The sequence below is a fragment of the Lagopus leucura genome, unplaced genomic scaffold, assembly GCF_019238085.1.
Source record: "Lagopus leucura isolate 7727_CA_CO unplaced genomic scaffold, USGS_WTPT01 Super-Scaffold_100001, whole genome shotgun sequence".
Taxonomy (NCBI): domain Eukaryota; kingdom Metazoa; phylum Chordata; class Aves; order Galliformes; family Phasianidae; genus Lagopus; species Lagopus leucura.
Genome location: NW_024962262.1, coordinates 2,249,851 through 2,266,786, shown reverse-complemented (window position 1 = coordinate 2,266,786; position 16,936 = coordinate 2,249,851). Strand labels below are relative to the sequence as shown.

Sequence of the window (16,936 nt, the reverse complement as noted above, 5' to 3'; positions counted from 1 at the left end):
TCTGAGAAGTGGCCGATGAAGGCCTAAGCTAGCGCATTTTAAAATGGTTTGGGGAATCTTAGACATCCTGAAACAACTCCAAATACAAGGTTAACACTGTAAAAGAACTTTAAAACAAGTTCTTTTTTTTAGTGCTCTGTATTAACCAGGCTGCATTTTAAAGGTCTCCAATTTCTCTTTTGAAAGAGAATCTACTTTGCCAGATATGTAATACAACAGTACTCCAGCTTGGTTGCTTAATAACTTCAATATTACAAATTAATGGCTCCCAGTATTATCTTCTACAATACAGCTAGGGTTTCAATGGGTTGTAAAGTGAGGAGGCAAGATCCAGAGGAGAGATGTGTGTGTTCCCTGTTCTGTGTATGGTGTCCAAGGCAGTTGCATCAGTTTAGACATCACATGAGATGTGTAGACGTGGAGGCCTCACTGGAAAGGAAGAAATTATACCTTTCCATGTGTTACACCTATTTCTTTTATTACTGTGGTGATGTACAAATAAATGGATATCAGAAGGGCATCTTTCAGAAGTGCTTTTTGGTCTTTATTCCTTCTCAGGGGTTTACTGCCTTTCTGAAAACAGAACACCTAGTAATAGACTGTCTGTCTACATAGGAACAACCTGACTTCTCCTTCCTAAGCCTTTGGTTTCTTTTTCTAAGCAATTCTGCCCTGGACAACCACAGGTCATTTGGCATATCCTGACAGCAAGGCAAGCACAGGGGACTAGGGCCAGGAGCGAGTGCAGGGAAGAGTCAGGGGAGAAAGGGACCCCTGCCTACCAAAGAGCACTTGCCAGAAGTATGACCTGCCAAAACTAAGTATATATCATCCTCTAGTTCTGCTGCTGGGTAATAGTAATGGCAAGCTGCATGGCTAGTCTTCACTATTTGGTGTGTTGAATTAAATGGGAGGTCTTGGGTTTGTTCATGCAGCTACTGTAGGAATGAAGATCCAACTGGTGCCTTTCAGACAAGAGCCTGGAGAAAATATGTTACCTCTAGATAAATGGTTTGCAGATCTTCACTTTGCTTGATGCGGTTACTTTTCTTTCTCCCTCCTGATTCCTGCTTCACAGAGAAACAAAAGAAAGCATGTTTTGCATCCTAAACTCCAGCAAGCTTACCTCTTTGGCTATTAGTAGAGGCTTTCCTTTTCCCTTTGGCCAAAGTCTGCATACTTCACATGCCACAAGATCATCTTCCTGTGGCCCCTAGTGACTGGTTTCCTCTTTCTCGGCTCACTCTCAGAGGGTTTATTTGCGTGGCTACTCTCTACTCTCGTTTGCCCCAGGAAGCTCGATCTTGGCCTTTGTGCTGCTGTAGATGTGGTGTGTTAACCGTGCATCACTCATCTGTCATTGCAGGTGGTGGTAAAGTGGGGAGGAAAGGGGTGCTCAGCTCAGCTAGTCCCTTACTGCTGACAGCACAAATCTGCAGCTGTGGGTCCTATTCCTATCATCCTGTCCCTGCTCTACAGCTTTTTTCCACCAGTTGGCTCATTTGGGCAGGATAAAATAGATGAAATCCAGTTGGTTCTTCCTGGTGCTTGCTTTTGTTGATTCAGAATATATTTTGTTGGGTTTTTTTACTTTTTAAACTGCTTTTTTTTTTTTTAAACTATATTATTATTATTGTTAGCTATCATTTGTTTTTTGTTTTTTGTTTTTTAATTTTATTTTATTTTGGGTTGGGGCAGCTGCTACTTCAGCTCCTGGTGGATTTTCTGCTGTTTTCCCACTGCAATGGTACTTACAAGTTGAAAAGCCCAAGTAGCCCTGGTTACTGTGTGTTCATAATGTCATTTCTTTTAGTCCTGTCACTGTCCTGTTCACTGCTACCTTTCCATTTGGAGTTGCAGTTTATGTTTTGGGGATTTACTCTGAACATATTAGGAAAATCAAGGAAGATGTCTGTTACCTCCTTTATTAATGAAGGCTTTCTTTAAACAACTTATTTGGTAAAACTGATTTTGACATATTCTCACCACAGAATTTTATCATCTATGAGCACCACAGCAAACTCTGCCTCTTCTTCCTGCTTTACACAGGTTAAAACTAGCTGATTTAGGAATGCTACTAAATGCTTCTTGGCACTTCCCTTTGGTTTCAGTAACTGTTTTAAGAGTGGAGACAAAAGTCCTATAAATATACATTCAGTCTGGCAACAAGTTAATATAACAGGGTTGATTTTGTAATTTACTCTGTGCAGTTGAGATCTTTAGTCTTTTAAAACTATTTTTTCTGTGGGTGTCAGTGACATTGCAGAGTACGCGAGTTTGTGGATTGCCTGATATTTCAGGTTTTCATAGAGGAATGAACAATCAAATGAAGTCTGTGATGAGCTAGCTGATTCTCTGCTCAGAATTTCAGAACAGAGAAAACATTTTAAGTGGTGCAGTTTGTTCTGCTTTGTCAGTTGACTTTTCTGCCTTGGAGCTGGTGTACCACATGTCCATTTTTTCCTAAGCCACATTTGAACTCTTCTTTCTTTCAGATGCTTTGTAACCTAACTACTCCAATGAAGCAGTTCATTTATTCCATGGGCAGTCCAGGCACAAGTGTGAAATCCCTTCAAACATTATGGCTTTAACTTTTGTTGTAGGGGACATTCCATTTGGAGGAATAAGTTGCATTTTCTTATGGCATCTGAGTTTTATGAATTATGCATAAAAGATTACTGTTCAAATGGTGTGTGGCCCTTCTGTGGCGTCTGTGTTTTATGAGAGCAGTTTAAAAAGAAAATCACTAAAACGATGTCACTACTGGGTGTCTGATTGCCAAGTTAATCTCTTATCTCAAGTCCCATTGATCTTCTGTTTGAGCAGCTGAGAGTCTATTTTATGTATAGCGATCTTTCATAAAGTTTATTTCTGGTAATAAAGCTAACTGGGGTGAGTGCCAAGCTATTCTCAGAGGCTCTCAAGAGAGGTATTTTATTTTGTTAGATGGGGTTATTGTTTGGGTATGTACTTGTGACAGAACTAGTGAAATTGCTAGCAAGTGAGTCAAGCTAGGTTTGGAGGTATACTCTTACTGGAGTGAAGTTAATGGCCTTTCTGGGCAAGACATTCAGATCTGACTTTAAATATGATGCCCAACATCATGCGCATTTTCTACTTGTTACTGTGTGGTATTATTGTCATCTGTTCTGTGGCGTGGCAGAAAGCATATGTGAAGTATTAATTAAAAAAAAAAAACGAACTTACAAGTTTGTTCAAATGTATTATGTTAGAGGGAGTAATTTAATTTCACAGTGCAGAATGATGTAGTATTTACACGAGATAATGTTGCTTTTCAGATATTTTAAGTATTTCTTCTAGTACCACAGACTATATTTGTGTTGATAGGCTGTGTGTCTTCGTACCAAACATGCATGTAAATTCAGAAACTGTATTTCAGAATTTTACTTACTAACCTGTAGTGGAATTATTCTTCATAAAGTGAATTTTTATGAAAGTAAAACTTTTTTTCATAAAATAAAGTTTCAGCAAAGTGAAGTTTGAGGAAGCTTTGTTGCAGAAGATCTGAGGTATGATTCTGTGCTGTCAGGAGAGTTTAATGGATGGCAAGACACACATTCTTTTAATTAGTTTGTCTTTCAATATTCTTATAAAAATTGCAGTCTTGCTGCTATGCATAGCAGTTTATGTTAATTAATATCATCTTACGACAGTTTTATGGGAGTTTTGGGGTGGTTTTGTGTGTAGCTCTGTGTACATGCTATGAATTGCCCAGGCAGGCTGCAGATGAGGGGCAGCTCCTGTGCTTTGCCCTCAAACTGAGCTCTGGGAGGTTCACATCTGCTTGTTGGAAAACCAGCATCCAGCAATCTCCTCTGCCTGCTGCTGCCATAGAGCTTAAGTTTGGGGTGGAGATCTTTCCTTTGGCTTTCTGTTGCAATGATATCGTGGCTGTTGGGGCACATTTCCACATCCTCAGAGAAGAAATTGGCAGGTGCAGATGGCAACAGAAGGGCACACAGAGCCTGCGGAGGCCTTGGGATGAGGGGGGAACGAAGCAGGATTCCAGGAATGAACGTACCAAGGTGAGGGTGTTGGCAGGAGTCTGGGAATGCAGGATTTGGGGGAGGAGGAAGGGAGGATAGAGGGATGCAGTGTGTGGTGTTTGCTATGAGCTGGGATGCTGGAAGGAATAAAGAGCACAGACCTGCGGTAACACAGTAAATGGGAAGAAGGCTGTCTTTTTGTGTAGGGAGATAATGATAGCACAAGGGGGAATGGCTTTAAACTAAAAGGGAGGAGATTTAGGTTAGATATTAGGAGGAAATTCTTTACTCAAAGGGCAGTGAGGCACAGGCTGCTCAGGAGCTCTGTGTGTGCCCCATCCCTGAAGGTACTCAGGGCCAGGTTGGATGGGGCCCTGGGCAGCCTCAGCTGGTGGGGGGCAGCGCTGAACGCACAGCAGGGCGCTGGATCTGGGTGGGCTTTAAGATCCTTTCCAACACAAACCATTCTATGATGATAATCTGATGCTTTTCTTCCCTGTGCTTGGAGTAGTATCTGATCTACCTGAAGTAGCTGTTGCTGAAGTCAGTGTTGCTGCTGTAGCTTTTTCATTGGGCCCATGGCAGACTCCCTCAGGCGTAGCTGCATCTGCTGCTCTCTGTATCTTTGAAGAGCTTTCACCATCAGTCATAACATTTGTCTTTCATTTTAAATTTCTCTTTGAGATCAGGAGAAAAGCAGAGTAAAAACATCCAGGACACAATTTTTTTTTCCGTGCTATAGCATGTTACTGTCTGAACAGAGCAGATATGTGGCTTTATGCCATATAAACAAATCAGAGAAAGCAATAGGAGAAAATGTCCACTTCAGCTTGCTATTTGCTCCTTACCTCTAATTCCAACTCAGTGATTTTTTCCAGCAATTGGCAGCTAGCCATAGGGTCTGCACCACTGCTCTGCCTGTGCTGTGCTCTCATAGTGGCAGCTTGCCGTGAGGGTGTCTGTGCTATTGACCAGATAGGTCTCAGCTTTGTCCAGAGCTGTTGTACCATTGCAGTCACAGACACCATGTAGTAATCTTGGAGCACCCAAACCATGCAGATTTGTGATTACAACTAATGATGGCCTTGCATCACTACTTTTCAGAGCTGAAAAGTATCCGCATGTTTGTAATTGAAGCATAAAGTGAAGTCTGTATTGAAGTATTGAGGGTGCCTCGTGAGGCTTCTGCAACTCCTGGTGCAGATTGAAATTGGGCAGTGTTCTCTGGCAACGTGGGATTATTTCTCTAAAAACATGTATTCTTATCTGAAGCATTGTTCTAGAGCCAAACTTCGGGTATTTTTGTGGGGTTGGGTCAGTGGTGTTTTTTTTTTTCTCTACAGACTAATTCTTTCCATATGGAACTTCTGATATTGAACTTGAAAGTCAGTGTTAGCCTTTAATTAGACGTTAGACGTTAATTTTTACATCAACTCAAACCTAGCATTTGTGTTAATTACTTACACAGAAATAGTGAAATAATGAAATAGCTTACACAGAAATTTGGAAAGAAACTACTGAAATGTTTGAGCTAGTTAGAAGTATCTTACATCTTGTATAGGACTGAGAGAATTGTACTTTTGCTGGACCAGATTGAAGTGTGATGTTTTTCACTGAATAACTGTTGCTTTTGTCATGAGCAAGTAGATGAGAAATAATCCACTTGAAATTTCTTTAAAATGGGAAAATTTGGATTTAGCAACTGGTCAACAACATGCTGGCCCAATGTACAGCTTTATTATGCAGCAGAAAAGAACAGCCGTCTAGTATCAGGAAGCTGCTATGTTTGATCTGTCTGGGATTTATTTAGCAAGTAAGAATGTTAATTTAGTGTATACTAGCTAAGATAACTAGTTGTCTGGGGGGGTCAAGGTACTGACTTCAGAGGCATTTCTGAACAAAGATGTTGCAGTTGGTGGGTGGATGGCACTGGTCTCAGCTGTTGTATGAGCTTGCATAAATAGTATCATCTCCACTTTAATCTTTCGGGTGTTCAGAGGTAGTGTGCATATTTCTGTTTAACCCCTGGACACTTGCTGGCATGCATGACCCTTTAACAATTCCTATCCCTCTGTCCATCCCTGGCACCTTGGCTCCAAACAGTCTAGGAGTATAGCCATTAATATGGAAATTTTTTGTTAAGAACGTCTATTTAACAAAAAGTGTTTTCATTTCATCAGTATAAGTTTCCCTTGTGCTTGTTATGGTAGTACATGGCACACTTCTAAAGTACTTGTTGTATCCTCACTATGTTATTTACTTTCCTTTGTGTGTAGTGAACAGTTACAGAAATGCATTCAAACTAGTGATGATGGTTGCTGAACTTCTATATCAGGAAAAAAAAAAAAAGCTTTTTTATTTCAAAAAAGCAGCAACTGTGTCTGGAGCAATGTGTTTCATAAAGGAAGGATGGCTTTTAAGTTGTGATTTAGAATAAGCATTCGATTTACCTTAAATTTTCAGAGTGAAGAAGATACTTAGATTCCTTTCTCTGTGGATTTGTTTCTCTAAAATTAACATGTCTTTTCCTCACTCACTTTTATATTGCTTTGGGGACATCATTCTAAAGGAGTAGCTCTAAAGGTTCTTCCTGAGGCTTGTGGAGCTTGTTCTTTGGAGGGAAGCTTGGAAAAGCTTTCAATTATTGGAGCATTCTGTGTATTCCTCCCTTTTTTGATGGGAGAGCTGTAGTAAATGATGTACTGCAGGTTCTGTTTTTGAGTAGGTTGTTTCACTTTCTGTGGTGTAAGTTTAATGATGATCACATATCAACTTAGTAAGTGTAGCAAATGCAAGGGAGGGCCACAACAAAGTTTACAGTGAACTATTGGATAGAAAATACTGGAAGCTGAATCTTCCTTGAATCTGTAAAGCTGTGTGTACAGTGGGAGAAAATAAATGGACTGGCAAATTGATTACATTTGCTTTCATTTTGTAATGATGGTTGTACAGGTGCTTAGTTGTTTTTTTTATGCTGCTCAAATTCTTGAATCTCTTTTTTAAGGATGGAACTTGGATGGTCCCAGAGATGGCTCACCCTAGTGTCTGTACACCTGAAAGCTTGAGTTGTTGTGCTTTGTCTTATGAAAAATTGAAGTAATAGCCACAGGAATATGCTAACAAACAGACTGAAAGACTGTAAATGGTGTTAAATTATTGGACATCTTTTAGTTAAATTACTCCACTTTATTTTCTTTATAGCAAACTTTGGCCTGTTCCATTTTAACGGCGTTGTTGAGCGAGTTCTCAAGTTCAAGTAAAACCAGCAACATTGGACTAAGCATGGAGTTCCATGGTAACTGTAAGCGTATATTTCAGGTAAAGTAGTTCTGTATCAATATATGCTACCTATATTTCTAAAATTTAAATGTTAAAAAGTGGAAGTATTTTCTTGCCCCTGGGGCATTCATCTACAGTGCATGTTTGATTGCATTTAATTGGATTACTCTGTATTACAAATACAGATATTGGCTACTTTAGAAAAATTGATAATTGTGTCAAAAAGTGCCATCCCTTTTTGCCCATTTTATCAATGTAGAGCTACAGATCTTTACATGGTTGGACTCTTTAATTCCTTGGCTACCAATTGCAAACAAAACGAACACTCTGTGGAACAATGATAGTCTTAAATATAGATTTGGTTTAAAGCCAAGGAGAGCTATGTATTTAAAAATATTATTGCAGATGGTGTAGTCTGGTTGTCTCAGATGTATTGTTTGGCCAGGCAGAAATGTTTTTGTGAAGGCATCGCTTTAAACTCTGACTGTTGTGGAATAATTTACCAACTTTTTTGTGTCAAAGATCAACCCTTCCTTCACCAATTGTTAGAGATATTGTTAAGTTTTTCTTCTAAAACTACTACTTATGATAATATTTTTCTTTTTTTGTTATTTACAGACATGTTGCATTAATTTTGGCAAATAAGTTGGGGTTCTGACTGTCAACTTTGGGTTATTATCTATTTTTCAATGAAAAATAGGGTGGGAACAGAACAGACTGAGAGACTCTAATATATTGTGTCCATCCCAACTGTAGGAGGACGATCTGCGGCAGATCTTCATGCTCACAGTAGAGGTACTTCAGGAATTCAGCAGACGTGAAAACCTCAATGCTCAGATGTCTTCAGTGTTTCAGCGTTATCTTGCACTAGCCAATCAGGTCTTAAGCTGGAACTTCCTTCCTCCGAATTATATCCTTTTTGCCTCAGGCCCTTCATTTCAGATGAGTTGGGTCATGTTCTAATGGGTGATAAGTCTTTGTGAGAAGAGAAAAATGTAAATTTTATAAGCAGCATGTTTTCTTCCATTAATACTCTTGGTGATCCCTGTGCTTGCTTAAAACACGCTTACATATAGGAACTACTGTTACTTTTCATTAAAGTATTTTATACAAAAGACAAAACTAGTTCAAGAGCAGCTCTCAGTTCTGAGCTGATGGTCCATTTGGTGTGTCTGTTGTTGCTGTGAAGGAGAGGGAAAGTGCAACCCTCTGCCTTACTGCAGGACAAAACAGGGAAGAGATCTCAGCTGTGTTTAATTTGGAGTGGGGCAGTTAAGTGCCCAATTTAGGAACGTGCATGCCCAACAGATTCCATTTCTTCTCTTTTGCTGGGAGGAAATATGTATTTTTTTGCCAACACACTGGTGCAGTTTATTCCTGTGTGCAGTTTATTAATGTGTGTTCATTAAGAAAGTTCAGGGGAAATGTAGAGATGGAAAGGAAATAGGAATACAATAAACAGGGAGTGAGCCTCAGTGAAAGAAGGAAGAAGAGTGGAAATGCTTGGCCTGAAAAATGGGCTAGAAGAATATAGTAGAAACATAAAGGTAAGGCATCACTTGGCATACAGCATTGACACCTCTTTTGATAGCTGCTGCCTCATCTTGCAGATGCTCCAACACCCAAACTTTTAAGCTCCTTTATAAACTTCTTAAAACCTTCTGAATAAATTCAACGAAGTTGCACGTACTGCAGGAATCTTATGTTGCCTTCAAATCTTCTGCATAGCATTTTATTTCTCTTCCCTCATTTGACAATCAGAAGGCAGCATCTGTGTCTGTTGTCTTTGAATCTGTTCATTATGTGATGAACAGCAAAAGTGAAATTTATTTAAAATGTACTTATTCTTCTTTAATAAAGCAGAGTGCCAGTTAATATTGTCTTTCTGGAAAATATCATGGATGGAATGATTTGGCAGGGGACCAGAGAGTAATTTATTGCGTGTGCTTATGAGACTGAGATTAGAGTGAAATGATTACATTTACAAAAGTTTTCAGGAGAGGGTTTGGGACTTGTAAGAATTCAAATAATGTGTGGACACTTCTGTTTTTAAAGCAGTCGTCTTAAATAGATAGGAAATGCCCTTGTATTGTGCAGTGGTGTTTGGAGGTAGTTTCTTCTGTTTTATAGTCTTGCTCAGTGGAAACCTGATGCAGTCATGAGTACTGATGATGTTACAGTTTGAAAGGAAAAGCTCTAGGTTTCTTTTCAGGAGTGCTCAGTCATAACCTTGAGTTTTGCAGTGGTGGAACTAGATATACAAGCAATATGTCAGTAACAATTTAGTCAAGCCTTGCAGTTGTGGTTTTCACAAGATACTGCTGCTGTTAAACAAATTCTGGCCACTTCTGGAGGCTGGGTTCTGGTGCTGTACCACCACAAGTGCGCTTATGTGGCTTTATGTCTGATCTTTTCGTAACTTCTGTCCTATCTTACGGCTTTCTACCATTGGGCATTTCAATTTGCTGTAAAATTACTGCACTGATTTTGGTCTCCCTCCTCTATTTAGTGAACTGTTTTCACAGAATTTGGTATAGCTTTAATCGTCTCTGAGAAAAGTGGGTCTTAAGTAAGACTTGGTAGCTGTTAAGGTGGCTGTAGCAGGTAGTGGTGTGGATCTCCCTTACGAAGACTGGTTTAAAAAGTTGCTGTTGATTGTTGGCTCTCGGCAGTGAAGTTTAACTTGGCTGCAATTCCTAAATAGATAGCACATTACACAAGAACATAAGAATTGCTGCATTGATCAGTTGGTGTCCTCTTTCCAAATCTTGACAGCACACACGCCAAAGCAATGGGCATAAATATAATACTAAAGCATGGAGTAAAGTGACCCATTGTGTCCACATATATAACTTTTTTTTTCCTTTGGTTCATATTCCTTTGGCAAGATAATAATGATTCTCAGTATTCCCTGCAGCATAGTGGTGTCTCTTTGTAACCTCTTGCACAATTCTGGTATCTCCAAGGGGAGGGAATAAAAAAACTGAGAAGTGCTGTCACTCAGGATCACTCAGTGTATGTTGCATTGTTAAATGTAGTCTTAGGCAATGCTGCCAGCTACTATAACAGAAGAGCCTTAGTGAATGTGAGCTGTCAGTTACCAGCGAGAAAAGCTGGTACTTGCATTGTGGAATACTCACCTTCTTAGAGCAGTGAAAGAAGAGAGGCTGGGACATACCTACTCCTAAGCTGGAACATTTTTGAGTGTCATAGAGTGCAGTGCCTGCTGCAGGCAGGACACAGTGACCCAGGAGGCCTTCAGTCATGTGCAATTGCTTCAATTTCATTTTCTAACACATAGGCAATCATCTCTTGTTGCTTTCATCTGTTACCTTGTGGTATTGTTTCACTGGTATTTGCAGATGTTTGAGGCTTTTGGCAGTACTCTTGGAAAAGACAATAGCATAGAATTCCTGTTTTGCACTGAGAGCGTGTGGCAGTTGTGGCATGTTGGCTTCTATAGGGTTTCTTTTTTCACTGTTGTCACAGCACAGCACCGTTTGTTTAATATTGTTTGCTTGGATGGAACTTGTTTTAACTGCATCTTTTCTTAAGTAAGTGTTCTGATTGGTTAAGGATGTGCAAGTGATGGGTACTAAGAGGTAGAGCGCCTTCAAGGACTCCTCTCTTAATACATTGCATTGAGTGTTCATCCAGTTAGGGAGGTGTGTGTTGGTAGGCTCTAATGCATTTTGATATGGGCGTATAACTTCTCCTATGGATTCAGGACATAACTATAGTTTATATTCTTTTGCCCCTAGAGAGTTTCTCACTTCTTTACTTTAGGATATATCTGCTCTCGGCAGCCATGTTCTAATGGACTTTGGACAGATGCCCTCGAATATAGGAGTTCTTTATCAAAACATAACCTTTTGTCCTGCAATCTCTCATCTAAATGAGGATGTTTGTTACCTGTTACAAAACTGTTTGTGCATTATTTCATTCATAAAGGCACAGGTTTTTTGTAAAGGTGCTAATAGTACATGAACAAAGAGGAACTTCAGCTTTAGTTCTTCGATTTGGTGCCTCTTCTTGCTTGGAGGCAAGCTGGCAAGTTTTCAAGTGAATGTAGAATCGGGAATTGAATTTAAAATACAGGTTACATAAACCTATGGGAAGTGCTCCAGTAATGCGCATCACTGACATTCCATGAAAATGAATGGTGCAACAATTGTATGAACTGACTGAAGCTTTTGTCTGATCTGAACTCTGTTTTCAGTATGTGTTCCTCAGCCATGCTTTTAGAGGAACAAGCTCTTCAAATCTCTGTGAAAACATCTCAAGCCAGAATGAGAGATCTCTCTCTGGGAGATCCTGTGAACAATATAGTTGAAGTTGAAGACTTGGAGTTAGTCCAACCCTGATTGGTAGCATCTGCTGTGCGTAATGGAAGTGTGTGAAAAACACACAGAATGCTAAAAAAAAAAAAAAAAAAAAAAAAAAAAAAAAAAGCCTCCAGATTTGTTTTGAGGAATTATTTGAGTTGGCTTTGCTGCTGAAAAAGCATCCTGTTCCAGTGACTCCCATGAGTGTGTCACTGAGCAGGGTGGTTGAATACTTCTTTCTACCAGGGTGAGGCCCTGACTTTGATTTGTTGAACAGTGGCAGAAATGACTGAGCCTGTGCTGAGGAGAGGCAATGTGGGTTTCCTTCAGCAGCAGTGCTGTCTTGTTTGCTGGCAGCCTGGGATCATCCAACATTTAATACAGTTTTTATCTGGTAAATGAAAATACTGTCCTGGCTGTTTGGAATAGGAAGTAAAATTCAGTATAACTAAAACAGCTGTGTTGAAGAAAGAGCAAAAGAGAGATCTGTCTTTTACATTTATCAGTTTCATCTCTCTGAAGTGAAAATTAACTTGGATATCTCTACTGCTTAGAAGTTCGTCAGCTTTTTGGTTGGTAAGCAGTGTGTAGAGGAAGGGTGTGCGTCTCCATAGCAGTGACTTCTGCATAGGTGGTTTAAGCATAAGAGAGATGTGGAGCTGTATAGTTGTAGCGAATGTTAGTAGGGATAACAAGTTTCAGTGTGAGCTGCAAATCCCCTTGGTGGTCCACTTGAGACTTCATGTAGGCATGGCTACACCACCAGCAAGAAGTGACTGGTTTTAAAGTTAGCTGAGGGCTTCCTATGCCTCTTAGATTGTTGTTCTGTAGATGCAATCTGAATCTGGTGCTTCCCATATCAGATAGTTTTTCCACTGATAGCAATACTTGTATTTTAACAACTGAATGCTAAAGCACTCTTTCTTTCTCATGAATGCTGAATCTGTTTCCTAAGAGTGTGAATTACATGCAGATTTGTGAAGGTATTCTCCATAGGGGGCAGCAAGCCTCTGCATGTCTTTTTCTACTTGCTCTTAATTCATCCTATGTGCTTGGCTGACGGGCTAGCAAGCAAGGGGAGGTTTAAAAAATACAAATACAACAAGTATATTAGCATTCTAACAATGTGTGGTGGATATCAAGCAGTTACCTTTCTAGTGCATTTTTATTTGTGAGGTGTAAGTCAAAGACTAATATAAAGCTCTCCAGAAATTTTCCAGACAACAAAGGTTAAGCAATTAAAATAACTTAAGAAAAAAAATAATCAGTCATTGCCATTCCGTGGGTTTTTCTTCCATTTCTGAGTTTTTCACTACTGTGGACAAATTTGTGAATTGGAGTCTGTCAGAATACTTAGCCTTGGGTTTTGAGTTCCTAAACTCCTTCATGGTGCCAGGGCAAGCCTTGCCTTGCCTCGCCTCTCACAGTGGGGAAAAAAAGAACCCGAAACTTTGGGAACCATTTGCAAATGTTAGAATTTTTGGGCATCTTGAAGTACTATGATCCTCCATGGCTATGGATGTGAAATATTTTGTTATTCACAATCACTCATCAGTCTCCTCCTGGAAGCGAGGCAAAGACTGTGAAGAAAATTACAGGTTTTTTTACCTTTTCTTTCTGTTACTGTGTTCCAACAAGAAACATATAGAAGTTTTTTATATTAACTGTAAGTTAAACTTAGCATTTTAAAACATGTTATTCTTTTTTCTCGTGTTTGTGAAACAAAGCCCAAATGTAACACTAATGGCTACATATGTGAATTTCATCAAAGACAAAGAACCTCCTTCTTGAACACTGGCATCTCCTCTTCTTCTATAGGCTCTAATCAAGGAACATCAGAGGTGTATCGTGCTGGAAGGCATCTAGTTACATTGCTACTCTTTTCAGTAGAGCTTGGTACGTGTTAATGCATCTTCTTGATGAAGATGACACTTCTCACCACACCCATGCCATGTGCTAGGTAATTCAGTGCCATTTTTTTCAGGTTTGACACATCTGGGCTGCTGTTAATAGGGCTGAAGTTTTGGTATTTCGTGGTAGAAAGCATCTCCACACCCAGCTTGTGGTCGTGTTTGCATTCACCAAGTGTGGAGCAGAAAATAGATGTAAAATCTTGGTAATGGGTGCAGGTATAATTTGTGTTGTTTAATGAACAGATAGTTTACCCACAGATTACTATTGTCAGATGTGTCATCAGTCCATTAGCATGAGAAACAGAACTAAAAATAACAGGAAAGGGCCACTAAATACTGAGGCTTGTTAAAATACCGACAGCAAATCGGCCCTTCTTCCATTCCACGTCAAAAGTGGTATGTAGCTGGTCCCCTCTGTGAGCACAAACAAGTGATGAGCAAGTTGATTTTCAGACTGATAATCAATCAATAGTCTTTTGGTGCTGATGTCAGTCTTACACTGGAGTGTTAAGGCAAAGGACAGTCTTGTAAATAAAGACTGTTGAAGTGTTTTTTCAAGAATATTCCAAATGAAGGGGAAAAAAAAAAAGATGATTTAAAGTGCCAGAGTTGATTAAATTAGTTTTAACTTGTGATATTACTCCTGACAGAGGATGCACGTGATAAATTTTATTTTTATCTGGAAGAACTGAAGCACTTCTGAATCCCTACATGACATTTCTATTTCAGACGGAAGTAAAATAGCCAACTCTGATTTTTTATTATTGTTACCTTTTTTTTACTCTGCTTGAAATGAAATAATGCAGATCTGTTATTGTTCAACACACATTGATAGTGTTGAAAATTGTGAAGATGTCTTGTTTTTGGTTTTTGTGCTAATGAAAATCCATGATTGTTCTCCTGCATTGCAGTGTGCTGTGCCATGGAAAAAGTGGCTGTTTTTGGAACTGCCTTGTGGTTGTTGGGAGCTCATGGACTGGCAGAACACCGAGGACCTAAAATTGTGCCTTCTGCCTTGCATCACAGTGCTTTGTCTGAAACTAGATGCTTGCTTTATGTATGTTCTCTTAATCAATCATCAGATTGCCAGGGGCCTGCTTTCTTTCCTGTGTGGTACTATTTGTAAAAATGTATTTTCATTCAGAGGTATAAATACCTTTTGATAAACTTATTTTTTGTAACGCCTGATGACTTTACACTGCAGACATGTTCAGGACCAGTTATATGCAGCTGAGCATGCTGCACTTTTTCTGATGTTGGCTTACAAAGGGATCAGAGGGAGCAGCGAAGGGCTTTCAAAAGACAAATGAAAACATAACTCGTGTGTTAAACTTCTGCTCTTTGGATTGAGGGGTGTCAGAAGGAAGGACTTTCAAAACCCTTTGATAAATGCTTCTCTGTGATCAGACTGACAAAGAATGCCACATGCTTGTTCAAGTGGTTTTGCTCATGTCTCTGTTATTTTTTTTTTTACTGGAGCACTGGCAGAATTTCATAAAAGCTAAATCATGCCAGAACGTATGGTAATAGCTGGAAGGAGTGCAGCAAAGTCGTAGCTTCACTGCGGAGTGGACGCTTTTATATGGGTCTCATGCAAGCATATGTTTGCTGTGGCAGTACCTTGTGGTGCCTTATGCTTTTGTTCTTCACAGCATGATGAAAAATGTCGATTAATGCAAGGCTAACATATCTGCGTTCTGGGATGCATATTTGGCTATTTAGAAAAATGGGATATGGATTTCAGTGGGCTATCTTTAGCTCTCGTAAGGCCTTTTTAAAAGCTGCCAGGAAAATTTTTTAGGAAATGATTTCCCATTTTGCATAAATTTTACCACCTGTTAATTGCGGTTGCTTTTTTCCCTTCTCGCTGTGTCACATTAGACACCCTGGTTATCAAAGTGATCGTATCACTATGGTATGTCTCATAATTATGATCAAACTGTTATCTAACATTCCTGGAGCATTCTTTTTTTCAATACTTAATACCTTTTATTCCTTGGCCTCATGCATGAATTATGCTGTGTATGTGAAGAGGCTTAAAGTTTGTTTCCATTACATTCTTTCTGAATGGATCCTGTTGTATCTAGGATTTTTTTTAAAGCCAAGTAGGAATGTTATTGTTGACCTTGACACCAGATAACTGGGCAGACATTATATAGCTATGTTTGAATCCTCACAAAATGTGATGCTAAAGCCAACAGAATCCTGGCGTGAGACCCTCCTGGACAGCAGAGTTATGGAGCTTTTCTTTACAGTAAGTTTCATTCTTCAACTTTCATAGTCCAGACCACAGGGAAAGCAGCTCCTTCTTGTTATAAAGCTTTGTTGTTGGATCCTTCCTTTTGCATCAGGTAGGACTGTTTCCCTTCATTTCAGCCAATTTGTCAAAGTGAGCAGAACTATTGTGTTTTTCTTAGGTTACCAGATATGTGTTTTGCCTATAAATTGTCTTAAATTGATAACTGTTAAATAAGAAGTATATAGTTATCTAAGCTGTATGTTTAGTGCTTTGGGAAATAGATTCCAATACTAAATGAAACCAGGCATTGTAAGCGGTGATAAATTAAATCTTTCAGATAAGGTGTAACAGCCCTCAAAAAAAAAAAAAAAAAAAAGAAAAAAAGAAAAAAAGGATCAAGGGGGTGTGTGTGGGGTTATTTGCTGATATTAGAACAATTGCTTAACAGAGCAGCTGAACATTAGTAATGTAATTGCACTGTTCTGGCCAGTTCCGCATGCAGGATTCTGCATCTCTTACCCCAGTACAAAGTGAATCCAAGCATGCTAAATCAAAAGAGATTTTGTTAGGAGTGAAAGGGAAGAGGTGAAGCAGGGAGAGGGAATGCCGTATTCACTTCCATCCTTTAAAAAGAAGTCTGATAATAGAACTCTTATAAGTAATGTTCTTTCTTCCCCCCATTTTGGGGGAGAAGTTGTTGGTGTTTGTTCAACTCGAAGTTGCTGCTGCTGCATGTATTGGCTTATGAGTTAGCTTACTCTGCTATTTTATGTTAAATCTCTGAGGACCTGAGAATTCAGCATTTTCAAGCTACTTTGTTCTTGCAAAGTGGAGAAGCAGTGTGTTCGAAGCGGGAGCAAAGCTTTTACTAGAGGAAGTAAACGGCAATCTCCCGTGGTGCTTGAGTTGTCTGATACATGTTTGTGTACACGTCCGTACTTGGTGGGACATTTTGGTAATTTTTTTTAACTAAAAGTTTTTCTGTTCCAGCAGTTCTGAAAAGGTGAAAAAAATCAGTGGCAGAACTCTTAGCAGCTCCTCACAATTGGAACAGCTGTCCAGGCTATCCAGACAGTTGCTACTGTCAGCTGTGAACCTCCACATGCAAATAACTTTTTGGCTTACATGTTAACCCTTCCTCGTTTAATAATATAAAGCTGTCTGAGTTAAATA

At 39.4% G+C, this 16,936-nt stretch overlaps 1 protein-coding gene across 3 annotated transcripts in view; it reads left to right on the top strand.

The window, feature by feature from the left end:
- The window catches only part of XPO4 (exportin 4), a 78,310-nt gene that overhangs the window by 30,961 nt on the left and 30,413 nt on the right, over window positions 1-16,936 (top strand). For all 3 annotated transcript variants that reach the window (XM_042867138.1, XM_042867139.1, XM_042867140.1), the window contains exons 5-7: window positions 7,209-7,325; window positions 8,043-8,196; window positions 15,666-15,778. In XM_042867138.1, coding sequence (XP_042723072.1) covers window positions 7,209-7,325; window positions 8,043-8,196; window positions 15,666-15,778 — 384 coding nt within the window. The remainder of the gene's footprint in view (window positions 1-7,208; window positions 7,326-8,042; window positions 8,197-15,665; window positions 15,779-16,936) is intronic.